The 25,186-nt window shown below is 38.1% G+C and overlaps 1 protein-coding gene across 1 annotated transcript in view; it reads right to left on the reverse strand.

The window, feature by feature from the left end:
* Window positions 1-25,186, reverse strand: part of Arhgap15 (Rho GTPase activating protein 15) — a 598,323-nt gene that overhangs the window by 500,084 nt on the left and 73,053 nt on the right. The window contains exons 3-4 of the mRNA XM_057755169.1: window positions 24,448-24,516; window positions 8,214-8,275 (exon numbers count right to left, since the gene is read on the reverse strand). Of these exons, the coding sequence (XP_057611152.1) occupies window positions 8,214-8,275; window positions 24,448-24,516 (131 nt within the window). The remainder of the gene's footprint in view (window positions 1-8,213; window positions 8,276-24,447; window positions 24,517-25,186) is intronic.

Below are 25,186 nucleotides of genomic sequence, written 5' to 3' on the forward strand. Positions count from 1 at the left end.
TACATTGTTACTGCTTTCTCTAGTTTGTTGTTTATTTAATTGTATTGCTCTTACAAAACGTGATGAAAAAAGTTTACAGAAAAGCTTTCACTCAGATAAATAGAAAACCATACAAAATGTGCGACTATGACATATTTTTGTGTATCCATGTACATAAGATTTTATGCGAGTTCTTTCCACTTTCTATTTAGAATCTAGAGCCTTAACTCTAAGAGCAGTTTTTATTTAGTATGGCTAATGCTGACAAAAAGAATGTGGCTGCTCTTACGTGTCTGAAGCTGTCTGTTTTGAAAGGTATTTATTTATTCCTATTTTATGTGTTTTCGAGTTTTGCCTGTGTGTATGTGTACATGCCTTGTGCCTACAGAGCCAGAAGAGGGTGTCAGGTCTCAGGTAACTGGAGTTAAGTACAGTGAGAGCCACCACACTGGTGTTAAGAATGAAACTTGGGACCTATGGAATAGTAGAAATTGCTCCTAACCGCCGAGCCATCACTCCAGCCTCCTGAAACTTTCTTAATGATACACTAATGCATTACAAAAGAACAGAATAAACAGACATACAAGGAACACGTTCAGAATTTCATCAGACAATAGCATGCTGTTGGACTCACTTGTCTTCAGCTAGGTAGTCAATGTTTCAATCAAATTATGGAAAGTCAGACAGCAAGAGAAAAAAACAGCATGTTCTGTCTGGATTACTGCCCACTTCTCTTTGTAGATACCAAGAGTACTAAGGTGAATTGAATCTGTAACAGCCTTCGTTTTAAGCAATTCACAGTGTTAGATGACGTCAGAAAGAAGAGCGGGAAGCCTAGAGCTACCGGGCAAGGCTGGTCTTCTTTATCGCAGTCCCTTTGACCATGTGTGATGAGAGTGTGAAACCTCCTAACGGGATGGACCCATATTCAATCCACCTGCTATGCTTCTCAGTCGAGTTCCTGTCTTCTGGCAGGGTGCTCGCACACCGTATTTGCTTCCTATCTATAGAAGTTCCTAGAGAAATAGTTCTGGTTTGAATCTGTTTCAGATGTTGATCGTTTATAGAACTTGCTGGAAAAACTCTTCTGTTCCTTAAACTTCTAACTGGAGCGGGTTACACAGGAAGTCCATGAATTCTAGTTACATCACCTTTCTGTCTTAGGGCTTTGACCGGTGTCCCTGGTAGGTTAGCTGCAAGGACAAACACTAATACATAAGAAAGAAGAGCTGGGAAGCTTAGCCACATGACCCTCTGTAATACCCTTGTCTGGTGATAGTTTTGTCTGTCTCAAAAATCATCTTTATTGTGTCACAATGAAGAGGAGAGCTGCCCCAACAGCTGAATCCTACAACTTGAAAATCTTGTCAAAATAAATAATAAAAATGCAGCAGATAAATTTAAGACCCCTTTCACTTCAATGTCTCCCATGATTTCTTTTAAAAATACCAGTGACATAATTTTTTGAACAACTAGTAAAAGTTTATACTCATGCCCAAAGCAATGAAACTCCTAATTTTCCCATGGACTAATGCAGAAAGCTATGTTCAGAGAATTTAGATGACTTACTTAAGACCACAGGAGAATGAAGGCCAAGTCCAGTTTCTCTGAAAATGCACCTTGTCATCTATGGAATCGATGACCTTATGCTGTATTTTTACAAGATTTAAGCAGCGCTAACTTGATTAAGGGTATCATCAATGTCAGCAACATAGCTTTGGCTGACTCCCTCAATTTTAAAAAACTATTTGTGAGAACGAGTCAGCCATTTAGGCTGCCTTACTAATGACTTCACCAAATTCTTATAAAGAAGATTAGCAGTCTGACCAGTCCCCAACCAGATCTTCCCTACTTCCCAAACCTTTCAATCATGGGAGCTACGATGGAGCTTTGGTTCCTCGTTGTTGTGCAGTTTGCCACCAGTGTTCTACACATAACATGTATCAGAATCACTTAGTCAATCACAAGAACCTGCTCACATACATTCCCAAACCATTCCAAGGGCAGGTTAGAAAAAGCAAAGATAGTAAGCAAAAGATAAAAAGTAAGGTAAGATGCATCTCCAGGGTTTTTGTCAGTGACTAGAAGACTCCCCTAAAGCATAAAAGACACTAATTCCCCAACTAACCCTTGCATGTGGGTGAGCAGCCAGAGCAACTGAGGAGAAAACTGCAGTTTACTGAGACCGTGTCTTCCTAAAGGCACACAGTCATACAGAAGACATTTGAGGATTTGACCCTTAGGCCTACACTCGCTGTCTCTGGAGCAGGGGCATGCCTGCATTCTCCAATTCTGCATGCTCTATGCAGAGTTAGGAGAGAAGAGCATGCTCTTAGAGAAGCTTTAGACCTCATCCTCCTGAGAGCAGAGATGCCTGTCTTGCTGGTTCCAGTATTCTGTACCACCTCCTGCTGAGCAAGTGTGTTCCTACACCAGTGGGAAGCAGCTAAAACCTGCACACTCCACATTCCTCATAACATCGGGGCATTGAGAGAATGTTTAAAAGTCACTAGCTTTTTCTTTCTCTCTTTCTTCTTTATTTCTCTCTCTCTTTTTTTCTCTCTCTTCTCTCTTCTCTCTCTCCCTCCCTCCCCCCCACCCTTCTCTGGAATACATGTTTGTTTAGGTAGTGAGGAATCAGTAGCCCGTGGAATGAGCAAGAAAGTCTAGATCCCCACACAGACTTCCAGATATTCAGTTAGGAATTACAGCTAGTCTTTCAGGGCTGAAAAGAGATCCAGGGACCAGGAATGAAAACACATTTTGCAGTTTGAAAAAACAAAATACATGATATCTAATAAGATAAAAGGTCATATAATTTCAAAGCCCAAAGTACTAAATTCATATCCGATCAACTGATTTTTGATATGGGCACTTGCCAGGGCATTTTAGGCAAGTGGAATACTTGCAGTAACTTACGAAAACAAACTGTGAGTTGTGAAGTGGAAGAAATGGAAGGTGAAGCAAAGTAAAACCAAAACAATAAAAAGCCCCGACATAGGCATCAGCTTGACATTCTCCCAAATGGACACCGGATGGCAGCACATAACAGCAGCAGATACCTGCTTGGCTGCGGGATGGAAATGACCCTGAAAATATTCCTCAGCCATCTAAGGGTCTAGGACATATAACTGTTTATCTCTTAAGGCTTTCTACAATGCACTCCTCCTCGTGTTCTTTACTTACACACCAACAAGCCAGAACACAGGAAAATATGCGTGAAGTGACATCATCAATTCCAGATTCTCTTTGGGTCACCTGGTGCTGTTGCCTGACTTGGTTACTAGATTTGAGTCTGTCCCGCGGCATGAGTGGGACATCTCTCCAAGTGCCTCTGAATGATTTACCGTAAAACCCTCCAGACTCTTGGAGAAGCAGGTCTGAGAACTTCTGCGTTCTCTCTCATATTTTAAGCTTCTGCAATATAACTCTATAAGAGTTGAGTCAATGAGACAGTAGGTATAAAATGCACATTTCTTTTAGGGGTGCAAAAAGAGGAAGGAAGAAAAGAAGGAAGGGAAGGAAGGAGAGTGGCAAGGGGCTAGAGAGATTGGGTTTGTGTTAATTTATTGACAATCTGAGCAGAAAATACTAAAGAAAATTATGTTTACATGGGGGGGGACTTTAGTATCACATTCTAAAGAAAAGGAAATATTCTGATGATAATGATCAGTGTGCGTGCGCACGCGCGTGCGTGCACACGCACACAGTCTAAGCTCTGAGCCTGTGAAGAATGCTCCACTAGTAAATGTGACCACTACAACCCCTTTCAGGTTTGTTTTCCTGCCCGTTATCTGTCCACATTCACACCAAGTATTGCCAATGTCATTCTAAGGGGAAAGCGAAGCGAGAAGATCTAAATGTGATGAGATGTACGGAGCCCCAGAGGAACCGACAGAGGAAAGGCGCACATGCAGAAACGTGTAAGATTCTGCACGCGTGTGAGCACATTAGCAGGTGCCGTTTGTAACCTTAAGCTCTAGGAACTAGAAAACAAAACCAAACAACCAAGCAAACAAAAACAATCCAAAAAGCCATGACTAAATCATCACGGAGCTTCAGACAAGCCAGAGCAACTTCCTGCCACGAGGATGCAATTCCCGAAATGAAAACGTTCTCGAGATTCATCAGAAAAGCTGAGGCATAATTTCAAGGTTCATAATTAAAAATTAACGTTGAATGCTGAATGAATCCTGCTTTCAAGCCTGCCAGTATATCGCAAGGGAAATGTCCATAACCTCATTTCAAAACAAGGCTAAGTTTGGGGCCTTTTATGAATGCAAGATGGAACCAGCAGCCTCTTTCCTGCCACCTTCCCCTAGTCGCATGACTAATTTGTTTTTCCTTATGGAAAAGAAAACATAGGAAAGAGAGAAATAAAGACAAGTGAAAATGATAACAAGGAAAGACAAGTTCAGAATAGGGAAAGATGTGAAATGTAAACGACGTAGCATAGATTTAGACATAGAAAACTTTGCAGACGTTTCCATAGCGCTATTAATAAATGACAGCCGAAGCTCTCGGGACCAACAGTGGCAGGAAACAAAAGAACAGGTCCCGCTTCTTGGCCTCACACAGCGTTTCAAGCAGCCCAGGGTGAGATGCTGGTACAACTACATCTGCCAGACTGGCAAAAGGAGCAGTTAAGGAGAAGACGATTTTAGATTTGCAAAACAAGATGACTTAAGTACTTAAGTAATTACATTACTATCACTATGAACCATGTGCTTGGCAGAATAAGCATTTATTAATAGTGCTTATTAGCTCATTAAATTTTACTAAAGTGATATAAGATCCTTGATGAATGGGAAACAGCCCATAGAAAATATCACATAAGCAATACAAATTTTGGTAACTAGATGACATCATTGAATAATTATTAAATGATCCATGTGATAAAACCTCTATAATTTTTCAAGGTTATGACCAACCTGACCTGCCTGTTACTGCTGATAAAAGAATAAACTTTGACTAAGCAATGGCAACATATTGCAAGAATAGTATGTTCTTTTCCTTAATGTGTGGGTGTGGGAGAGGGTTCACATCTGTGGTTGCATTCATATGTATGTTGTAAGTGTGTGTGTGTGTGTGTTTGTGTGTAGATGCCTGCTCCTGTGTGCACCTGTATCGAGGCCAGAAGAGGACAATAGATATCTGTCCTGTCACTGTTTTGTTTTGGCTTGATTGAATGGCAGTGAGCTCTCTGCATATACATTTGTCTCTAATTGTTCCAGCGTTTTCCTGTGGGCTTTGGATATTGGAACCCAGGTTCCTGTGTGGAAAACACTATTACCCACTTCATCATCTCCCCAGCCCCTAAGATTCATTAGCAGTCACGCAGTTTGATCAGGTAATCCAGGCTTAGAATTGATCTTTAGAAAAAATATAAAGAAAAAAATGACAATAATTAGAAAGTATATGGAAGTTGTAACACCTTTAGTATAAAACTTGACTCAAAAAGTAAATTAAAATGATAATAGAAATTATTTGACATATTATAGCTCATGAAAAGGGCAGGATACTAAGTATATAAAAATGGTGACTTCCACATTTAAAATGTTCACTATATTTTAAAGCATCTATATTAAAAATAAAAATGAATTCCATGAATTTAGGGAGATATTTATAATTTCCAAAACAAAGTATTGTTGTCTATGATTTATTTTATATTTTCTCAAACCAGAAGAAGACAAGACACACAATAGCTAGTAGTCAAAGCTCTTGGATAAGGCATTCTTGTGACGCAGAATCTGAGTGACTCTAGATGAACGATTAAAGTCACACTCAACTGGAATACAAATCAGTGGAATGGGAACGAGAGCAGAAACAAGGAAACAGTCTGTGGCCACATTTTTGACCACATGAAAAGTAGAATGTTGGGTTGGCTTGGGTTGGGTTCTGGAGAAATAGAATTCCTTTTGCAATGCAAGACAAATGTGCGTGAGTTTCAGCAATCCTTCAAGAGCCTGTCAGTAGCACACAGCAGATGCCCAAGAAATCTTAATTCCTGAGTTCAGTTCCCCAAGAGAACTTCTAACAGGTTCCAAAGAAACAATTATGTGTGGTTTATTGTAATGTTTGAGATACAAGAAGAGTTAGAGATAACTTGGGTGTTTGTGCCTGGAGGACTTGTGAAAATAAGATTTGGTACAAATACAAAATGGCAATTGGGCAACAAAGGGGAAGAAATGGGCTTGATATAACATCATTGTAGATATTATTACACTAATATTGAATGAAAATGGCAAAAAACATGAGATTTCAAATATAAAACTGCTTATGCAACATAGAACACATTAATGTACACATTATCATAAATAATTATTTTGTTGATTATGTTTCAAACACCACACATAAAACCAAATAGATGTATGAATAGGGGATTTAAAGAACAGGAGCTTGATCTGAGAGTAGAAGAGACTATGAAGTAAAACCACCTAGGGTTCTTGCCCCAATACAATATCATAGCGCTACAACTGAAGGGTATAATTAATTAATTTCACCACACCTGGGAGTTCTAAAACAAGAAAAACTAAACCTTATAAAATTATAAAAAAAAATCTGGATGAATGCTTAGTGACATACAAGCTGATTAAAAACCAATGAAATAGAGTATACACCAATGCTTATATGAATGTAAGCTTCTATCAAGACACTGTACACAAGTTAAGTTTTTATGAAAATAAAGCAAATGCACAGGGGTACATATACCAAAATAACATGCACTGTATTCGTGAGAGTTTGCTAGGAGGGGGCTGCTCCCTGCCACTGATGCTTCCAATCCTTACTTCTAGGAGTACGTTACAAGATTGGCTAATGGAGCATAGATGAGGGTCCTCCATGCAGCCACCACAGAAGGCCAATTGCCTCGTTTTCATGGCACCCCTGTTTGTGTGATGGTGGAGAGGAACACTGACCAATGCTATCATTGTTTCTGGCACCAATACAGCATGGAAGAATGAATGGGTGAGTTGGAACTTCTTGTGTTGGGGTAGGGGTGGAGACTCATGTAACAAAGGGCTTTGGCCAGCTTGCTCTTGCGGTACCCTCCACATGCCTGAGTTTTGATTATGGGATGAGGTACATGGGGAACAAAAGGTACACAGCCGAGCTAGTCAGTCAATGATTCTCACCTGTTGCTTTTTCAAAGTTTGACTGGCAGTTCTCCGGGGACAGAGAAGGTCAGAACTACAGCTGCTTTGCATTTGATCTTGTGCCTCTATGATACCTTTGAGGCAAGGTGGCTGCCTGTCACCTACCAGGAAATATCTTTGGGAAGATTCAACCTTATCTCCTATTTAAAAATTAGAATAGCTATTGTAGGCACTGGAACTACTTCATTGTTTTTTCTTTCAAATAAATATAAATTTCTTTCCACTATAGCTATTAAACCAAAGTATCTTTTATTCTCTTGTGTTAGCCAAAGCATCTTTATAGTAACATATTGTGTAATGCAATTAACAGTTGTCCTATTGTATAGCTAATTAAAATATTGATCCTACTTAGTTGTAACAGTAAAAGACTCCCAAATAAATGTCTCTTAGTTTGAGTATTTTCATGCGCCTTTATTACTTGCATATTCCATACTATAAAGCTAAATATAGGATACACAATGTATGAAATAGCAAAAATTCTAAAAGGGAGATGACTTTTTAAAGCCCCCCTATAAACAGCATAATGAGTATCTTTCTTGACCCCAAAACCAACTTGTTCTTTTTTCTTGCACTCTTTTATTGTTCCTGCCCTTCACCCCAGGAAGTTCTTTATAATTTTTTCAATTTCCCTCACCTATCTTTTGTTCATGGTTTTCTTTTTCTCTTCCTTTTTTTTCTAAATGGTTTTTAATTTTGAGCTACAAATACAGTTCAAATCTTCTATCCTTCATAAAACTTCTTTGGGTATTGCAAAGAGATCTTTATATGCTGCAAATGAATTCATTCAACAACCCAATCTGTTAATCCAGAAACCATATTTCCCTTTTTATGTTTAAAGATTTCTAGCCCTAAGAATTTGAGGCATCAGCCATTTTTACATTCTGGGCAACACTATAGAATGCAATGTCTTTCTTTGAAAAGTATAATCATTTTAACAATAAGGGTGTCAACAATGGTAACAGAAGGAACTGTTCTAGTTAGGTTTGGGTAGTCTTGCGTCTCAAACAATATCAGTGATACAAGCTGAGGATATAGGAGACTGTGTCGTTATGCAACAGAGAGTTGAAAAAGTTTCATTACCTCAGTTTCTTTCCTCCATCTGCAATTTTGGCTTTTTGAAGATACCCTTCTTTTTCAACCATCTGCAAGAAAAATACATATATTAGCACTGTGACAAAGTCCTCTGCATTTCCGCATGAATGAACCCAAACTTTCTAAGCTAGAGTCATTGCAGTGATGGAAACTTCCTGCCCCAGAGCTTTATTAATAATACATACAAGACTTATGGGGAGTGCATACAAGATCAAAGTCTTTACTAACTCTGCATGCCGAATGATAGATTGTGAGCATGTATGTGAATGGATTGTTTGATAGTGATACAGCATCATGCACTTCCCTTTCTGTGTCGGGAAGTCACTTGCTTAAAACATTGACTTCAGTGTCTCCTTAATCTTACCAGAGAAGCCCTTCATTTATGCCCTCCCCACACACCTGCCAAGGCCAGGAGAAAGGAAAGCATTAAATGGAACAAGAGATTGAGCCTGAGGAATCATGGGAAAACACTACAATAGCACCGTTTTGTGCATATTTCCAGATAGCCAGCGACAACGTAGCGGAGCGCTCATTGCCATCTGAGCTGTGTAACTGCTTTCTTTCTCCCCACTGGTACTGTTGGCTTTCATCCTAACACAGTTGCAAACTCCCTAAAGGGCATGCAACAACTTACTATAACACAACAGAGGTGTTCAGTAAGTTCCAGGCAAAATACATACAAATGCAGATTATAATATGTTGATTCCCAGCATAGTCAACAAGCTGCTTCAGTTTATTGGTGGTATGTTTGTGCCCTTCTGACTGCCTCGTACATCCTATTCCAGTTCTTGGCCTTGGCTCCCTTCATAAGAGTAGTGTGTCACGCTTTCCTCATGCTCTATGTCTAACAATTGACGGTTGTATTCCCTCAGTGCCACCAGTGGGATCCATATCTCTGAACACAACATTTTACCCAGTGTATCTCAAAAATTCCGATAATCCAGAACAAAATTTCAACCCCCTTTAAATTTCTACCTGCACGGCTTTGGTCAGATGGTCTTTCCATCATCGGTCAAATTGCTTTTTAGGCTTCCGACTCCCAGTCTCCATTTTCACTGTCTTCTTATCACTCTATTAACACCTATCAGATAACGCTGCAATGGCTGGCTTATTTACTTACACCTACTCCCATGCTATGAGTCCACTGAAGGCAAATGATTGTCCCTTTCATATTCCATGGGAGTTACACTAATTGGATTGTGACAAAGACATGAATGAGTGTATGCATGAATGATATTTACATTTTTAGAGAAAATTGTAAAAGTCAAAACCATTCATTGGTGAGTGGGAAAGACAGTTCGGAGTAGTGAGTTATCTCAAAGACTAACATGGTACCAAATAAAGTATTGCCCCTTGTAAGACTTGCTCTGCTATAGATAATGCATATGTGATCTTCCCCTGATTCCTACATTGTTATATTCCTAATACAGTGGAAAGTACTGAGCTTTCAAGATACATTTGATGAGTACATTTTATTTATTTTATAAACTATAGGAAATTATCTCAGTAATGACAATTGTGGTAAAATAATTTTCATATAGGTTTAGATTATGTCTCTTCCTTCAGTTTGCTTTCCACAAGTCTAAAGAACCCAATGATGCTTTCAGGGTTGATTTTTAGAATCATGGTGCTCATGGCGTTACCACTTTATGGGTAGATGTATCTCTCTGTGTACTTTGACCACCCCTTTATTATAAGAATACTGTCCTTCTCTTTGGTAACAGAGAATTTTATTACCACTTAAATACAATCTAAGTTTACTCTAGGCATCACTGATGTCTATAAATTCTAGAAGCAAAAACACTTCCAGTAGTCATTAGCATCACAGAGGAAGTCCCTTCCATTATTCATTGCTTTGTTTAACTTCTTATGAAGATTAAGAGTTACCAAAACCCTGAAATATTTAGTATCAAAAGCTATAAAACTCTCTCAATCCATTCATATTCTCAGCTAAGATGATTGCTTTTACAGAAATATTTCATGCAAGACCGCCAGTTGGACATTTAGAAAACTGTATTGATGGTAACTATGTAACTATTCTCTATAAAGGAAAATGTGCAAGGACAACATTGATATCTGCACAAGACGAGACCACTGGAGCATGTTTGAGGTGAGGTGTATAAAGGTCTCTCCCAGTTGGACCTTTCTCAAGCCACTTGAAGTAGGTAGCCACAGGCTTTTTCATGTTAGGACTCAGTAAACATGTTATCTCTGTCATTAGTGGCAGAATAATTTTCCAAGGGCACTGGTCAATATCATGGAGTCTTCAGGAATGACCTTCTAGTAATCCTGGGAGAACAAGGGAGAAAAGCTGAATAGCAAGTTAGGTCTTAACTTTCAAGTTCCAACATGCCTTCCAGGCCATAGACAGACCTTAAAAACTGTAACTTGGCGGTATTTTCTGCTATTAATTCACTTAGTACCACCATGAACAGCTGTACATTTCTAAGTGTATGCTGCATACACACACATAAATGTGTGATATATAAATGCTTGAGCTTTACACCCATGTCTTACCATCTCTCTCAAACACACATGCCCTCTTCAGGGATCAGATTTCTCTCTATGATGGAGGTGGGTCATCTTTCTATCTGTTGCTTTCATTGGTTAAGTAATAAAGAAACTGCCTTGGCTCCTTTAATAGGACAGAAAATTAGGTAGGCGGAGTAAACAGAACAGAATGCTGGGAGAAAGAAGCCTAGTCAGTGAGTCGCCATGATTCTCCCACTCCAGATAGACGCAGGTTAAGATCTCCTTGGTAAGCCACCTCTTGGGGCTACACAAAATATCAGAAATGGGTTAGATCAATATGTAAGAGCTAGCCAATAAGAGGCTAGAACTAATGGACCAAGCAGTGTTTAAAAGAATACAGTTTCCGTGTAATTATTTCGGGGCATAAGCTAGCCATGCAGGCGGCTGGGTGCTGGGGACGCAGCCCCGCCGCTCTTATTACAACATCTCTAGACATTGTTTCTCTTATATTCTTGATGCACATTTGCTCTCTCGGCAATGTTTCAATTAATGATCCTCTATTCCCTCAGATAGCCACTGTGCACACACAAGAGTTGCTAGATTCATGAGACAAGCCTCGTCTTACTACAGCTTAGTCTCTATGGGCTCACATCAAGACATCCCTTCTTCTTGGAGGACTGACAACACTCTTCCACTCCTCTAAGATCATCCTTCAAATAGGACCAATAGGTTCAGTTGACTTCTTGCCCTGAACAGGCTGCCTTGTTCAGGTGCCACAGTGGCAAAAAGAAAGGGGGGGGGGGCTTCCATTGGATAAACAATGATGTGAATGTCTAAGGGACTGCCATCACACATTGAAATTTCCCCAGTTCTTTTTACCAGGAAGCAGTCATGGTGAGAGGTTTAGGCTGAGTGGAAGGAAGTATTTGGGTAAACAGAAGATTACTAAGGATTGTACATCTGGGTTTATACATAGTACCTTTTAATTGTTTGCATAGTCACATGGCCTGAAAGAAGAATGATTATGAATTTCAGTTTATAGTTCAGACATCTGGGGCTCAGATTGTCTTGTCTTCAGTGATTTACAAAGTTATATATGGGCTTTATATTTAAGCTTAGGATTCCTCCCATGCCAGATTCTAGGCCAAACTGAAATTCATTAAAGGAATCCTAACACCCAAACCATGTATACTTAAGAAATATCAGCCAGTCTTTAGATGCTAAATGTGGCTTTTGGAGCTATTATTTCAGTGCCGACTAGAGTCCCTATTTAACATTGCGTGGCAGGAAAGATCAGCAATTTGTCCAGGCTGGATGCCAGCCAGTCTGCCAGTACTGAGGAAGTGCTTCAGCAGCATCCTGTGTGCTGAGACACAGCTGATGAGAATGAATGGCAGTGGAATTCCAAAATGGTACCTTTTTATAAACCTAGGCCGGGCATGACAGACAGGGAAACAGGAATGGAGAGGAGAGAACTTTTGATCGATGGGTAGAAGTCTAACAAACATGAGCTTGCAATCTCTTAAACAGACACTGCAGGGTTTTTTGTTTGTTTGTTTCTTTGTTTACATGAATGTTTCATGTTACCATTTTCAAATACAAACAATAGGTTCAACTATCTATACTGGTACTGGTACACTGAACAGTTTTGCTAAAATAAACTGAGCTAAATTAGAAACTTTCTGGCAATTTGGTTGAGAATTTGACTTTCGACCACACAACTTTTTTGCTTTATAATATATGCTAGGATGAGATGATGGATTTCATTTTTTATTCTCCCTCTTTTGTTGACAACCACTGACACCATATTCAGGTTCTTAGGTCATCTGATATAGAAATCCAGTGTTTCGAGTTGTGAGAGTCAGAATTCCCCTCCACTCCCCCACCTTTTGTGAGGAAGTATGGATGGGACTCTATAAACATAGATGCTATTGGAAAATAGGATTGCTTTTTCTGTGCCGTAAGTTTGAGAGAGGCCTCAATTTGAAGCTGGGGTGGGCCCCTTGAAAGGAGGTTTTACAATGTGAGTCGTATGGCTGGCGTATTGTCTAAAGAACATTTGCATCATTACTCCACGACTGCAGCCCTGGACCACTGAAATTCTCAAACATATAGGATTCACTTATTTTCACATATAATAATAAGATGGCTACTGATGTTGTAATAGCACACAGTGTTTTGCTGATAATCATATTTGATTATTTCTATTTAAAAATCAAATGAAGTAGGGAAGGAAGCAGAGAAAAATGTAGAGCTCAATAAAAATAATAAAAAAAATGCAGAAAAAGTCAAATGAAGAAATTCTTTGTCACATCATTTTGTTCCTTCCAATGCTTCTCTTTCCTTCTGTAACCACCTTTTACTTTTCTTATATACTCAGAAAGAGACATTTTGTTCTTTTATGTATGTGTGTGCTTTCTTTTCCTTGACATTTTTCTCAAGTTACACTATGATACTAATCTTGATGGTTAATTTGAACTGGATGTAGGAAGTACTATGAGATTAAACAAGCACACCTATGGGTATGACTGTGAAGACGTTTATAAACGCATTGACACATTAATTCAGATTTTAATACACTATTGGCAAGTAGCAGGACTGTGTGAACTAGCTCTTGGTTAAAGGAAGTGGTTCAATGGCAGGGAGCAAGAGAGAGTAGAGGGGATGGAGAATGGGAAGGACAGTGCTGAGAAGAGTTGGAGAGTTTCTTGGAGACTTGACTTGCTCCCTCATGTTGTCATTCTGAAGTGAAGAATTTCTTCTACCACATATTCCTGCTGCTGCTGAAGCCCAGAAACCTGAGACTTAGCACTCTAAAAATGTGGCATAAGTGAAATGTGCCCTTGGGTATTTTCTTTATTGTATATATTTTTTATCATAAATGCAAGAGAATTAACAGACACATATGAACACTTGCAAACACAGATATGCAAATACACATATTCTCTCAAACACAACCCCCCCACAATCTCATACACATATACATTTCTACTCCCCACCACACAAGCACACACACTCACATACACTCAAACACACTCAAACACAATTCTCTCTCTCTCTCTTTCTCTCTCTCTTTCTCCCTGTCTCTCTCTCACACAACCATTTCATCATTGAGATGCATTGTTTTCTTTTTAGTATACCACAGTTTCTGTCACCCTGTATTTGTAGTGCTCATAAGCTATTAAGAGAAACTTTTTTTTCATAGTTTTGTTCAGGGGATTCCAAATGACTCCCAGAACAACATAGGCCATTGCTGCTGCCCTTAGTTACGTCCCTGAGGTTGAATGTAAGTCCCTATTGCTGAAGGTATTATGTATTTCAGATCCAAGACTCAAAAGATTTGAGCTGGCTCTAACCTGATAGCTTATTCCCTGAGGACTATTTTCTTTTATAATTTTTAATTTTAAATTTATCATATAAAATATTCTAATCATCTTTCTACTCTCCCAAGTACTCCATGATCACCCCACATTCCTACCCACCAAGCTTCATGTTCTTTCTCACTCTTAAAATAACAAATTTAAACCAACAAAAGTATGTAAAAGTATAAAAGCATGTACATGCATACACACACACACACACAAATACTTGATGTGGGATTTCTCTCTATAGGCTGTAAATATGTTTTATATTAACATTGGTTAATAAAAATGCTACTTCAGCCTAGAGCAAGGCAGAAGATAGCCAGACTAAAAGAGATATATATAGAGAGTGTACAGAGTCAAAGAGATGCCACATAGCTGCTGAAGGATACAGTCCCCGAACTTTACAGGTAGGCCATAGCTTCATGGAGATACATAGATGAACAGAAATGGGTTAATCTAAGATGTAAGAGCTAGCTAGAAATACACCTGAGACATTGGCCAAATGGTGTTGTAATTGATATAGTTTCTTTGTGATGACTTGGGTCTGGGTGGCCAGGAAAACAACATGCAGTCTCTGTTTAGAGATACACACACAGACACACACACAGACACACACACACATACACACAGACACCCCAAAAGCCAGTAAAAAACATGGAGTTTATTTTGTTGTGGCCAATAACTTCTGGGAATGAGGCTTTTTCCCTTTCTCAACAGTTATCAATTGCAAATAGTTTCTTGGATAGTGGTTCAGCTTTGCTCCCATGTTGGGATCTTGTCTGATCTGTACTTGTGAAAGTCTTGCATGTGATGTCACAGTCTCTGTGAGTTCATACGCGTGTCTGCCTTGTTAGATATGGAAACACTGCTTCTGTTGAGTCATCCATTACCTCTGGCTCTTATTATATTCCCACCTATTTTTTCTGCATAGATGCCTGATTAGATTTGGGCTCAAACTGCAGGAGAGAGTTCATGCTTGTTGTTGTAAATATGGCCAAGAGCCTGTCGCTGTGTTAGTTTTTTGTTGCTGTGATAAAATATCATGACCTAGGAAGCTTATGGAAGGCTAACAGAGTATGGCATTTAAAATGTTTAAAAACTTAGGACTATTCTTGACAATGAGTCACATCTGCTTCTGGCAGCATCAATCTATGTCAAGAGGATGATGGGCATCAAAGAGTCTCCTTATGGAGTTTATTAGCCATTTGTGAAAGAAACTACTCTGCTTGATGGTATGTTATATAAAATGGACATGCAGGACTCTCAGAAAAATGACTGCTGAAGTTGCCTAAAAAAGGTGAGATAGTCCTACATGGTTTCTGCTTCATGAAAGGGTCTGACAGATATTATGGAGGACACACAAAAAAGTGACTGACAAACTGCTAATATAGGCGGAACTGTCTTTGAAATTTCTAACTTCATAGAAAAGTCGGGCAGATAGTATGGTCCTGTATGTTCAAGATGGATGTCCCAATGTTATAGAAAAACTTTGATTGACTGTCCAAGCAGTGAGATGTCTCTGACAATTTTAGAGTTTTGGAATTTGCTTACAGTGTTTTTCCTGTTAACTTAGGCAATATTATATCCTTCTGGAGTCTTTGATGGAGTTGAAGAATAGATAATTATAATGATAGTTTTCATCAGTTATGATAAAATATAATATATATAAATATTATAATTATAATGTTTGATAACTGTTTTACACATGTAATTTTACTATGTTAAAGTTAAAACCTTCTATTTTATTTGGACAGAAAAGGGAAAATGGCATGGAATGTCTTTCTGTATATGTGTTGCTTTTATTAGTTAATGAATAAAGAAGCTGCTTGGTCCTATGACAAGGCAGAATATAACTTGATGGAGGTGGGTCTTGTATTAATCTGTTTCTTTCATTGGTTAATTAATAAAGAAACTGCCTAGGCCCATTTGATAGGCCAACCCTTAGGTGGGTGGAGTAAACAGAACAGAATACTGGGAGAAAGAAGCCAAGTCAGTGAGTCGCCATGATTCTCCTACTCCAGACAGACGCAGGTTAAGATCTTCCCTGGTAAGCCAACTCATTGTGCTACACAGAATATTAGAAATGGGTTAGATCAATATGTAAGAGCTAGCCAATAAGAGGTTAGAACTAATGGGCCAGGCAGTGTTCAAAAGAATACAGTTTCCGTGTAATTATTTTGGGGCATAAGCCATGCGGGCGGCCTGGTGCCGGGGACGCAGCCCGGCCGCTCATATTACAACAATAACTAGGTGAGAAAACTGAACTGAATGATGAGAGAAGGAAGGGAGAGTCAGAGAGATGTCATATAGCTGCTGAAGGAGAAAGATGCCTATGGGATTTTGCTGGAACTTTACCAGTAGGCCACAACCTCATGGTGATGTACAGATTGATACAGATGGGTCAATTTAAGATATAAGAGCTAGCTAGCAATATACCTAAGTGATTGGCTAAACAATGTTTTAATTAATACAGTTTCTGTGTGATTATTTCAGGTCTGCATGTCCAGGTACAAACAAGTGGCATGCATCAATGATTGACAGTTAATTGTTTTAAGTTAGGGAGAGACCATTTTCCTTGGGTACGTAGTCCACAGTAGGGTGACCATGCTCCACTGGCCCTACACTTGTGCATATGAGGGCAGCATAACTGGATCTGGTGAGTTATAAATAAAAAAGAGAGAACTTGATATGGAAGGGACCCATGAAAATTTCTCTGAAGACTGATGGTTACCTCATTCAGACTTATAATACATGTATGTTCATACATGTAAACTCTCAAATTGGATGCAATAATTACACAGAGTCAAACAAAAACAATTCTGTGCATCACATATTTGCAAAGCCCAGAGAACAGCTATGTACTCCTAAAGGAGTTCTTGAAATATGGAATGGTGGCTGGTGGCTAATTCCTAAAACCTCAGCACTTGGAAACACAGGCAGAAAGAATAACCTACAGGTTTCAAGGTTATCTCAAATAAATAGTGAGTTCCAGATGAGCCAAGGCTGCATTATTGTGGGAGCTTTTCTCAAATAAACAAAAACAGAGAAACAAAAGACAAATGAAAAAATAACCAACAATAAAATAATAGAAACCCAGACTCATCAGAAGCTGATCTGGCTTTATGGTGTGGCCTAGGGTGAGTCTTAGTGTCACAGCTTCCTTGCTCTCTTAAGTTCCTGTGTGGAATGTGCCTTCATGTAGTGCTGGCAGAGGCCACTTGTTCATTCCAAGCCATCCAGATTTGAAATAGCCACACAAAAACTGCACTAATTAAATCATTGCTTGATCTATTGCTTAAGCATCTTTCTAGCTAGCTCTTATATTTTAAATTAACCCAGTTATAGTAATCTGTGTATTGCCATGTGGCTGTGGCTTACCAGCAAAGTTCTGGTGCATCTGTCTCCTCTGGCGACTAAATGGCGTCTCATTGACTCGACCCTCTTTCTCCCAGCATTCAGTTCAGTCTTTCCACCTAACTCTACTCTGCCCTATCATAGGTCAAAGCAGCTTCTTTATTAATTAACCAATAAAAGCAAAAAATATACAGAAGGACTTACCACATCAGTGTATTTACCTCTACTACTTATTTCATTTGAGGGTATGAGATCATGTCTAACTTTAGGGTTCCACTCAGAGTTCAGAACTCTTTTCTAAACACTGCACTTGGTGAAGCACATGTTATGTTTTGCCAAATTATTCTTCCCCCTTACGAAACCACTGTGCATTTCAAGGGGAATGCTGTCCTTGTGTTGCTGATTTATTTACCATTGACCCATCAAAGGATCATTTTGAAAATGACATTATAGCATTCCATGCTTCAGATAGCCCATAAACGTTTATATTCTTGAGCCTTTCAACTTGAAGCCAGGCATGTCTTATTTATTCATCACCAAGAAAGTTTCTGTTTAGAGATGGGCTTAGGAGAGACCACATTGTATCTGAAGAACTTCAGTTTTTGGAGGTCTTTTCTTGTTATTCAACTCTCAATAGATTCTCTTGGGAATTTCTGTTCTTATGACGTTGCTTTCAATGTTTCTTGTTTTGTGACTGTTGGTGAAGTTCACAGAGGATGATCTTCTTTCCTCAGTTGCTGTCTGAGCCACTTATTATTGCAATTCATTTGTGTTATAACCTAATTTCACTCTGGGCAGCTGTGAATAAAGAATTGCTCAATCCTAATAGACTTTGTTGATGTGTGTGCCCTTTTCTCTACTCTAGAATTAAATGAATTACAAGTGGGAGACATGGCTGGGAGACATAATTCAACTAGTATCTGTTTTAATGACTTCTAGAATTCTTCCTATTACCCCAAGCTTCTTCTCCTGAGGATCGCTCCTTTTTGTCATGCTCCATGGCACTTTGGATCATTACAGTCTGGTCAGTATGTTATTTTTGTTTGTTGTTTTGAGACATAGGGTATATAATCTTTGACTGCTGGTTTGGAACTCTCTATGTAGACCAGGCTGGGTTTGAACTTACAAACCTTCTGTTTCTGCCTCCTGAATGTTTTGTATTACAGGCATGTACCACCATGCCAGCTTCCTCATGGCATTCTTTCAGTTTTACAAATAAAATTGAAATATATCTATCCTACCCTTTCCTACCGCATATACTGTTTTCGCTTGAAGTTTTTTCTTTCTCCCTTCCTTCTTTCTTTCCTTCCTTCCTGTTCCCCTTGTTTGTTTCTGTCATTCTACTCATGGCAAAAATCTCATTTTAAGTGACAATTTCAAAGTGTGATTGATTGTATGTCTACTGAATCCAAGATAGGTCTTTCCTCTCCCACAGACATGAGTGCAGAATGATGTCTTTCTTTGATCATCAGTCCTTCTGCTTGTCCATAGACTGAAAGTTTCTCCAGGAAAGGCCATAGCTTGCTAATCTTTCATCAGATTATCAGAGCCTAACCTACTTCCTGAATGAACATGAACCTAGAAAAATACATGAATCAATAAGCAGACTCCTGTTTTAGAAAATGAAAGAAATATTTAAATTGAAATGATTTCTAATAAAAGTATTCAATAGCCGTGCAGTACACGGCTTTAATCCTAGCACTCGGGAGGCAGAGGTAGGTGGATCCCTGTGAGTTCGAGGCCAGCCTCATCTACAAGAGCTAGAACCAGGACAGGCTCCAAAACTACAGAGAAACCCTGTCTTGAACTCCCCCCACAATGATTCAACTATATAATTTATTGCCATCATCTTGAATAGTGAGAGGATATTATTTTGCAAACCTAAATCTAACTTAGCAAAATACCATTCAGAAAGTTTGAGATTTTTTGTTTTCGACTTAAAGAAACCCCAGCCTGGTCAATAGAATTATTCCCAAAAAGTGACAATGCTTTTTTTTCTTTAAAATAAGAAAGTACAATATCTTTATAATGCCTCTCATCCTCAATTCCTCCACAAAAATTAATTAATTCACCAAATAATATCATGCTTGAAAAGGTAGAATCTGTGACTTAGGTTTATCTGCAAAAGCCTGCTTTGCCCTGAGCCAGGACAACTTCTTTTGCTCTTACTTCAAAATCCTCCTTGTTTGGGAGGAAGTAGAGGATTCTCTAAAGCCTGCCATAGGCTTTTGACTCCTGCAGGGTTATCCAGATATGCTTTACAATGAATGTCTCAATAAAAAGAAAGAAGATAAAGATTTAAGATGCTATAATCAGGGTTACTCTTCTTGAATCTTTAGGGGAAAAGGAAAAGTGCCTTGAAAGTAACTGAGTCTCATGAACAGCTGTAATGTGAAATATATTAATAGAAGGTCAAGAAACTAATAAATGCATATGAGTGTATTAGAGTTTCGTGTCGTGATGTCTCATGTTTGAAGCTGCTGCTTTGTAGCTGTGTTAAGCAATCACACACTTCCCTGCTTTTGTTCTAGCCTCCTCCACGGAAGCCCTGTGATATGCATGTGTGGCATTAATGATTTACTTCCTCCTGAACTGGGGCCACTGTGAGCATTTTTAGACTTCAATTAGCAATGTTTCGAAGGTAGCAGTCAAAACAAATGTGTTGTTCTTTTAATTATTCATGTTGATCACAATCAGCTTTATTAACAGGAACTGTAAAAAATAATAATAATTCATGGCTTCTGAAAAGAATACCCACTCATTGGAGCATCTGCAATGGTAGTTTTCATGTTATAAAGTAAAATATTTTATTCCAACAAGGGGCAGACTTAACAGATAATTAGAAAAGTTGTAACCAAAACTGTGGTCTCATGAGTTTTAAAAATATTTAGGGGAATTCTTTGAATATGAGATAAAATAAGTGAGATTTACATTACAGCCAGAGTTTAAAAAAATATATACACATGAGAATCCATATGATTAAAACAATAAACATCATAATAATATCAACTCTAAGGATTTAAATAAACTGTAGGGATTTAAATAATTACTCCACATTATTCTGGTACATTGTTTCATACATGCCAGCTTGTCCTGATAGACGCTGGCAACAGATAGCTGTGGATGACTTGGCTGCCATATTGGGGTGTGGAGGCAAGAGGGAGACAGCTAGAGACAGAAACATACACAAGCTGTGGGAGAAGAGTCTGCAGGTAGGTGAAGAGACTGTGAGTTCAGGTTAGTCAGATCTAAAGCAAACGGTGGGCTCTATAGAAGCATGTCTTCATGATTGGCAAGGGAGAGTTTAGAATCTACAATTCTGCCTTTTGAAAATCCAGTAGTTCTTCCATCATGCACTCTGGAACCGTCAATTCACCATATGAAGTTTGCAGAACTGATAGTATTTCTGCCTTTAAAATACAAGTAAGAAATGCAGTTCAACAGAGGCCATGGGGGAAAAGCTGAATGTTCCCTGTGCACAAAAGACCGAACAAGTGATGTGTATGTTCAGAGAGAGGATTCAGGGAGCCCACATCAGTACCAGGAAGCAATGAAATTGATAATTTAAAAAGTTTATGGAAGTAATGACTATGTGAGGCTGTGTGTGTGTCGAGATTGTGTGCACGTGGAGATTTGGGTATGTGGGAGGAGTGTAGATTTAGAGTGATTACAAACTAAATTTTTACTTTAAAAATTATTGGTTTTACTTAGATTTAGTATTTCTCTTCAATGTCACCTTCCAAGGTCACACAGTTTCTTTCATTTTAAATTGAAATTGCAGAATAACACAGCTCTCCACATGTTAGTTAAAAAACATAACTTTAATATAGGGAATGTAAACTATGAAAACTATTTCTGAATATTCTAATGGTTTATCTACATGGGTTATGCTTGATATGTAGGTATTACTGTGAAATTGAAAATTGGGTAATAGTTACTGATTAAATATTAAAATAATCATAATTTGAATTTTTAAACTTTATAATCAACAGATATATGTATGTAAAAATTTGGGACATTTCAATGGATGGATTAGGACATTCAAACATAATTTCATAGACATTTGTGCATATATGTGTGTACATATATGTGCATGAATATAATATACATGTTATATATGTATATACACATGCATATATGTATACATAAATAATTATTTGTATACATTTATTTTCCTATTCATTGTGTGTGTTATGATGTGCCAAATTCTATATTAATTCTCATAGTTAAATAACAAATCATGCAGAACCTCGCCTCATGTTAGTTATAATTCAGTAAGGGAGATGGAAAAGAAAATAGACAATTTTAGTGCTATACATCTGGGAAAGAGACAAGTCCAAGTTGTTCTTGGGAAGCATAATATACAAGAGCAAACTACTTCAAATTTGAGAAATCATGGAAATCGTTCCCATGGAAAATGTAAAGGTAAGAACTGAAAATTTTGAAAACAAAATATAAATACAATCTAATCACAACATTGAAATGATTGAGCTTCATTTGAAAAATGACTATATATTTACTGATATTTTCAGCCACCAATTTCATAATCCCTTAATATCTTGTTATATCAGTTGGCAAACATGTCCTTCCAAGGCAAACAATAATGCCAAAAGTAATATAACTGGAAGCCTAACATAGAAAAGAGAGCACAACTCATGGTCTCTCACTGCAAGGCATTTACAGTCCAGCCATGGCGCAAGTCTATTATCCATGAAATAAGAGTGGACAGCGTAACAGTATTTGAACATGTGGTAGGATGAAAGCACTGTAATTACCTCAGAAAACTTATCTTCCTTCAGGCTAAAAGCCATGTCTCAATCATACTCCTATTGCTGGCTTTAGGGTGTATATTTGGGAGTAGGTAATATAAAGCATAAATCAGGGGTCATGAGAGAACTCTATTAACTTGATACCATAGGTAAAAGGACACCAGTTTGTTTGGGTAAAGAAAACAAAATATTAAAGGTAGTGCCTTAAAGTAGATTTTTCTGGAGTTACTGCCCATGATCTGTGTGGAAGAAAAATAAAGGAATAGTAGAGGTAGAATCCAAAGCATTTGGAAGTCAAGATGGTGGTATGAGTGTTCCGAAAGAAGAGTGAGGAGTCACGTGACAACCGAGGAGAAGCTGCTTCATAAGATTATTGGCTAGATCGGAACTGAAGAGATGCCTCAGCTGGTCATAATACACACCCATATACGTGCATAACACCCATAAATGTGTGCACGGTAAGACACACACACACACACACACGATTGTATATCAGTGGTGGTAGGTAAAATAAACACCAAAAGAAAAAAAGGTTGAAGGAAGCAGTTTGGCAAGATGCTTATGAAGGGTGAATCTGACATATTTTACTTCTTGCTTTCAGTGAGAAGGAAGTCTCAGAACACATGACTAGTTAGTACTTGAAGATCTAAGAAAATAGTGAAACATGGATCTGCTTATAACCAAAGTCTTTAGCTTTACAATATGTCATACACTTAGATGATACTTCCTGAAACCTTCCATGCCCTTGCAGTTATGAGAATATTGGGAACAGAACAGTGAACACAGGAAGTAATTCCTCTACCCGAGCAGACTGACATTTCAATGAGTGACAAATAAAGAAAATGCAGCGAGGTCTACAGAAAATATTGAACAAGAGTAAAAATAAAGGAGTTAAAGGAGGTTAGACAAGATATATTTTAAATTTTATAATTTTCTGTCTGTCTCTCTCTCTCTCGTACATGTGTATAGACATATATATGCCATGGTGCATGGATATAGTCAAGAAGACAGATTGATGATGTCAGTTCTCATGGTCTCCACCACAGCAAGGGTCTCACAGGGTCCGCCCAACAGGACACAGTCTTTATTTTGACATACTGCGTAGGCTATTTACCGTGTTTCCTCATTTACCTCATTCTGACCTCACCCTTAGCTGTTCAATGTGGTAGATTAAGCAAAGGAGACAACTTGAATTTTAAGTTTTTAATCATTTAGCTCTCCAGAGAGATTGTGACTTCAAGACAAAGAAATATTTATCACCAAAGATACTGGAAACAGAACCTGATGTAGTTGGGATGCTGTGAATATATGCATCCCAGATATTGAAGGTTGACTGTGTTGTCAGAAACTGCCTTTACCCAATGAGCAATCTTACCACCCCAAGACTTATTTTAAAGATATAATAATCATAATTATTATTAATAATAATAATGGCAGGTTAATAAAGCATTAACACTTAAATATACTGGTCACAATTGAATTACAATTTACAAGAAAGACAAACAAACAGAATGAGGACAAGAGAATAAGGCAGCAGAAGGAAGTGATTTAATGAGATAGCTGGACCTTTAAGACTTAGAAACTTCTGGTTGCTTTCTAACTTCTACCCTCGGGATAACAGAAGCCCCAAGTTTCGAGTCAAGGAGTGGTGTTGTAGGCTGATGGACACAATGTTGACATTTTACCCTCCATCATGATTGCATGAGGAGATGGGACGTGATGAGCTCATAAGTGTGGGTCTTTTCTGAATGGGAGTTTATGCAAAGAAAGGCTCTACAATCTTATTCAATTGTCTATTCTGAAAAGAGGTGGCACACAGGAAATGAAGGAGGAAGGAGAAAAGGATCTTGTTCCAGGACATTAAATTCCTGGAATATACCATTTCTTGTTTGTGTGAATAAAGATTTAACTGGATGCGAGAAGCATACATATTTTGAATTTCTTGTCCTAAACACAAGTTTTATAGTATTTGATAAAAAAGACTCATATCTGATTTTTCTTATATCAGTGAATCCCACCAATAACCTTGTCTGTGAGCTTGATACTCCCTCAGTCAAACTTTCTGATATGATTCATCTCTCATTGAAAGGTTGATTATACCCTTTGACTGTCTCTGAGCTAGGCACTAATAAATCATATCAGAATTCTGGATTCACAACATGTATAATAATTGTGTGTGTAGTTTCAAGACACTGCGTTTAGGGCACCATTTTGCAGTAGTAGATAAAAGAGTACAATACTAGATTAAAATTAGTCACTTACTTGATGTTCTAGTGGTGGAATGACATCTTTCAAGACATGCTGTGAATGATTCCTTCTGTGCCGGGAAATCTGCAAACACATTGACATTTGATGCTGTTACATTGTTTTTCTTTACAAAGTTGAAAATAATTTTAATGAGCACAATTTAGTAGATATGTAAATGCAAATGAAGATATTAAAATTTAATTAAATAAGGATAATAACATAGATATAAAATGAACAATGCATTAGATGTTAAGTCATTTGAATAAAATTTGCATTCAACATGGCTGTCTGGAAAAATAGTTTATGTGCTTTTCTAAGGGTTGAATTTCCTCTTATCAAGAATGAAATTAGTATTCCAATTTTGGACCTCACCAAACCTTTATACCCACTTTAACTAAATTATACAATGCAAGTGCCACTATATGGTATTAAAAGTTAGAACATAAACATAATATATATATCCCTCTTGGAACTCTTAACTTGGACAATAATCCTAATATGATAAGGAAGCTCAAATCATTCCATTCAGTATGTCCACAAGGAGAGGCTTTGCCATTTTATGGTTGGTAGAGTAACGAGGGTCTAGTAACCAGCTTTAACCACCAATCTTGTGACTATGAAACTTCCTGAGGACTGGCTCACCCCGACATGGAGTAGCCTCAACCTTCAAACCTCCAAGCTGTCCTGGAACACCATGAAAGGGAGACAAGCCAAGCTTAGGCTTTATTCAGAAAAAACACAGTTTGCTTTTGTT

Source organism: Chionomys nivalis, chromosome 22 (assembly GCF_950005125.1).
Source record: "Chionomys nivalis chromosome 22, mChiNiv1.1, whole genome shotgun sequence".
NCBI lineage: Eukaryota > Metazoa > Chordata > Mammalia > Rodentia > Cricetidae > Chionomys > Chionomys nivalis.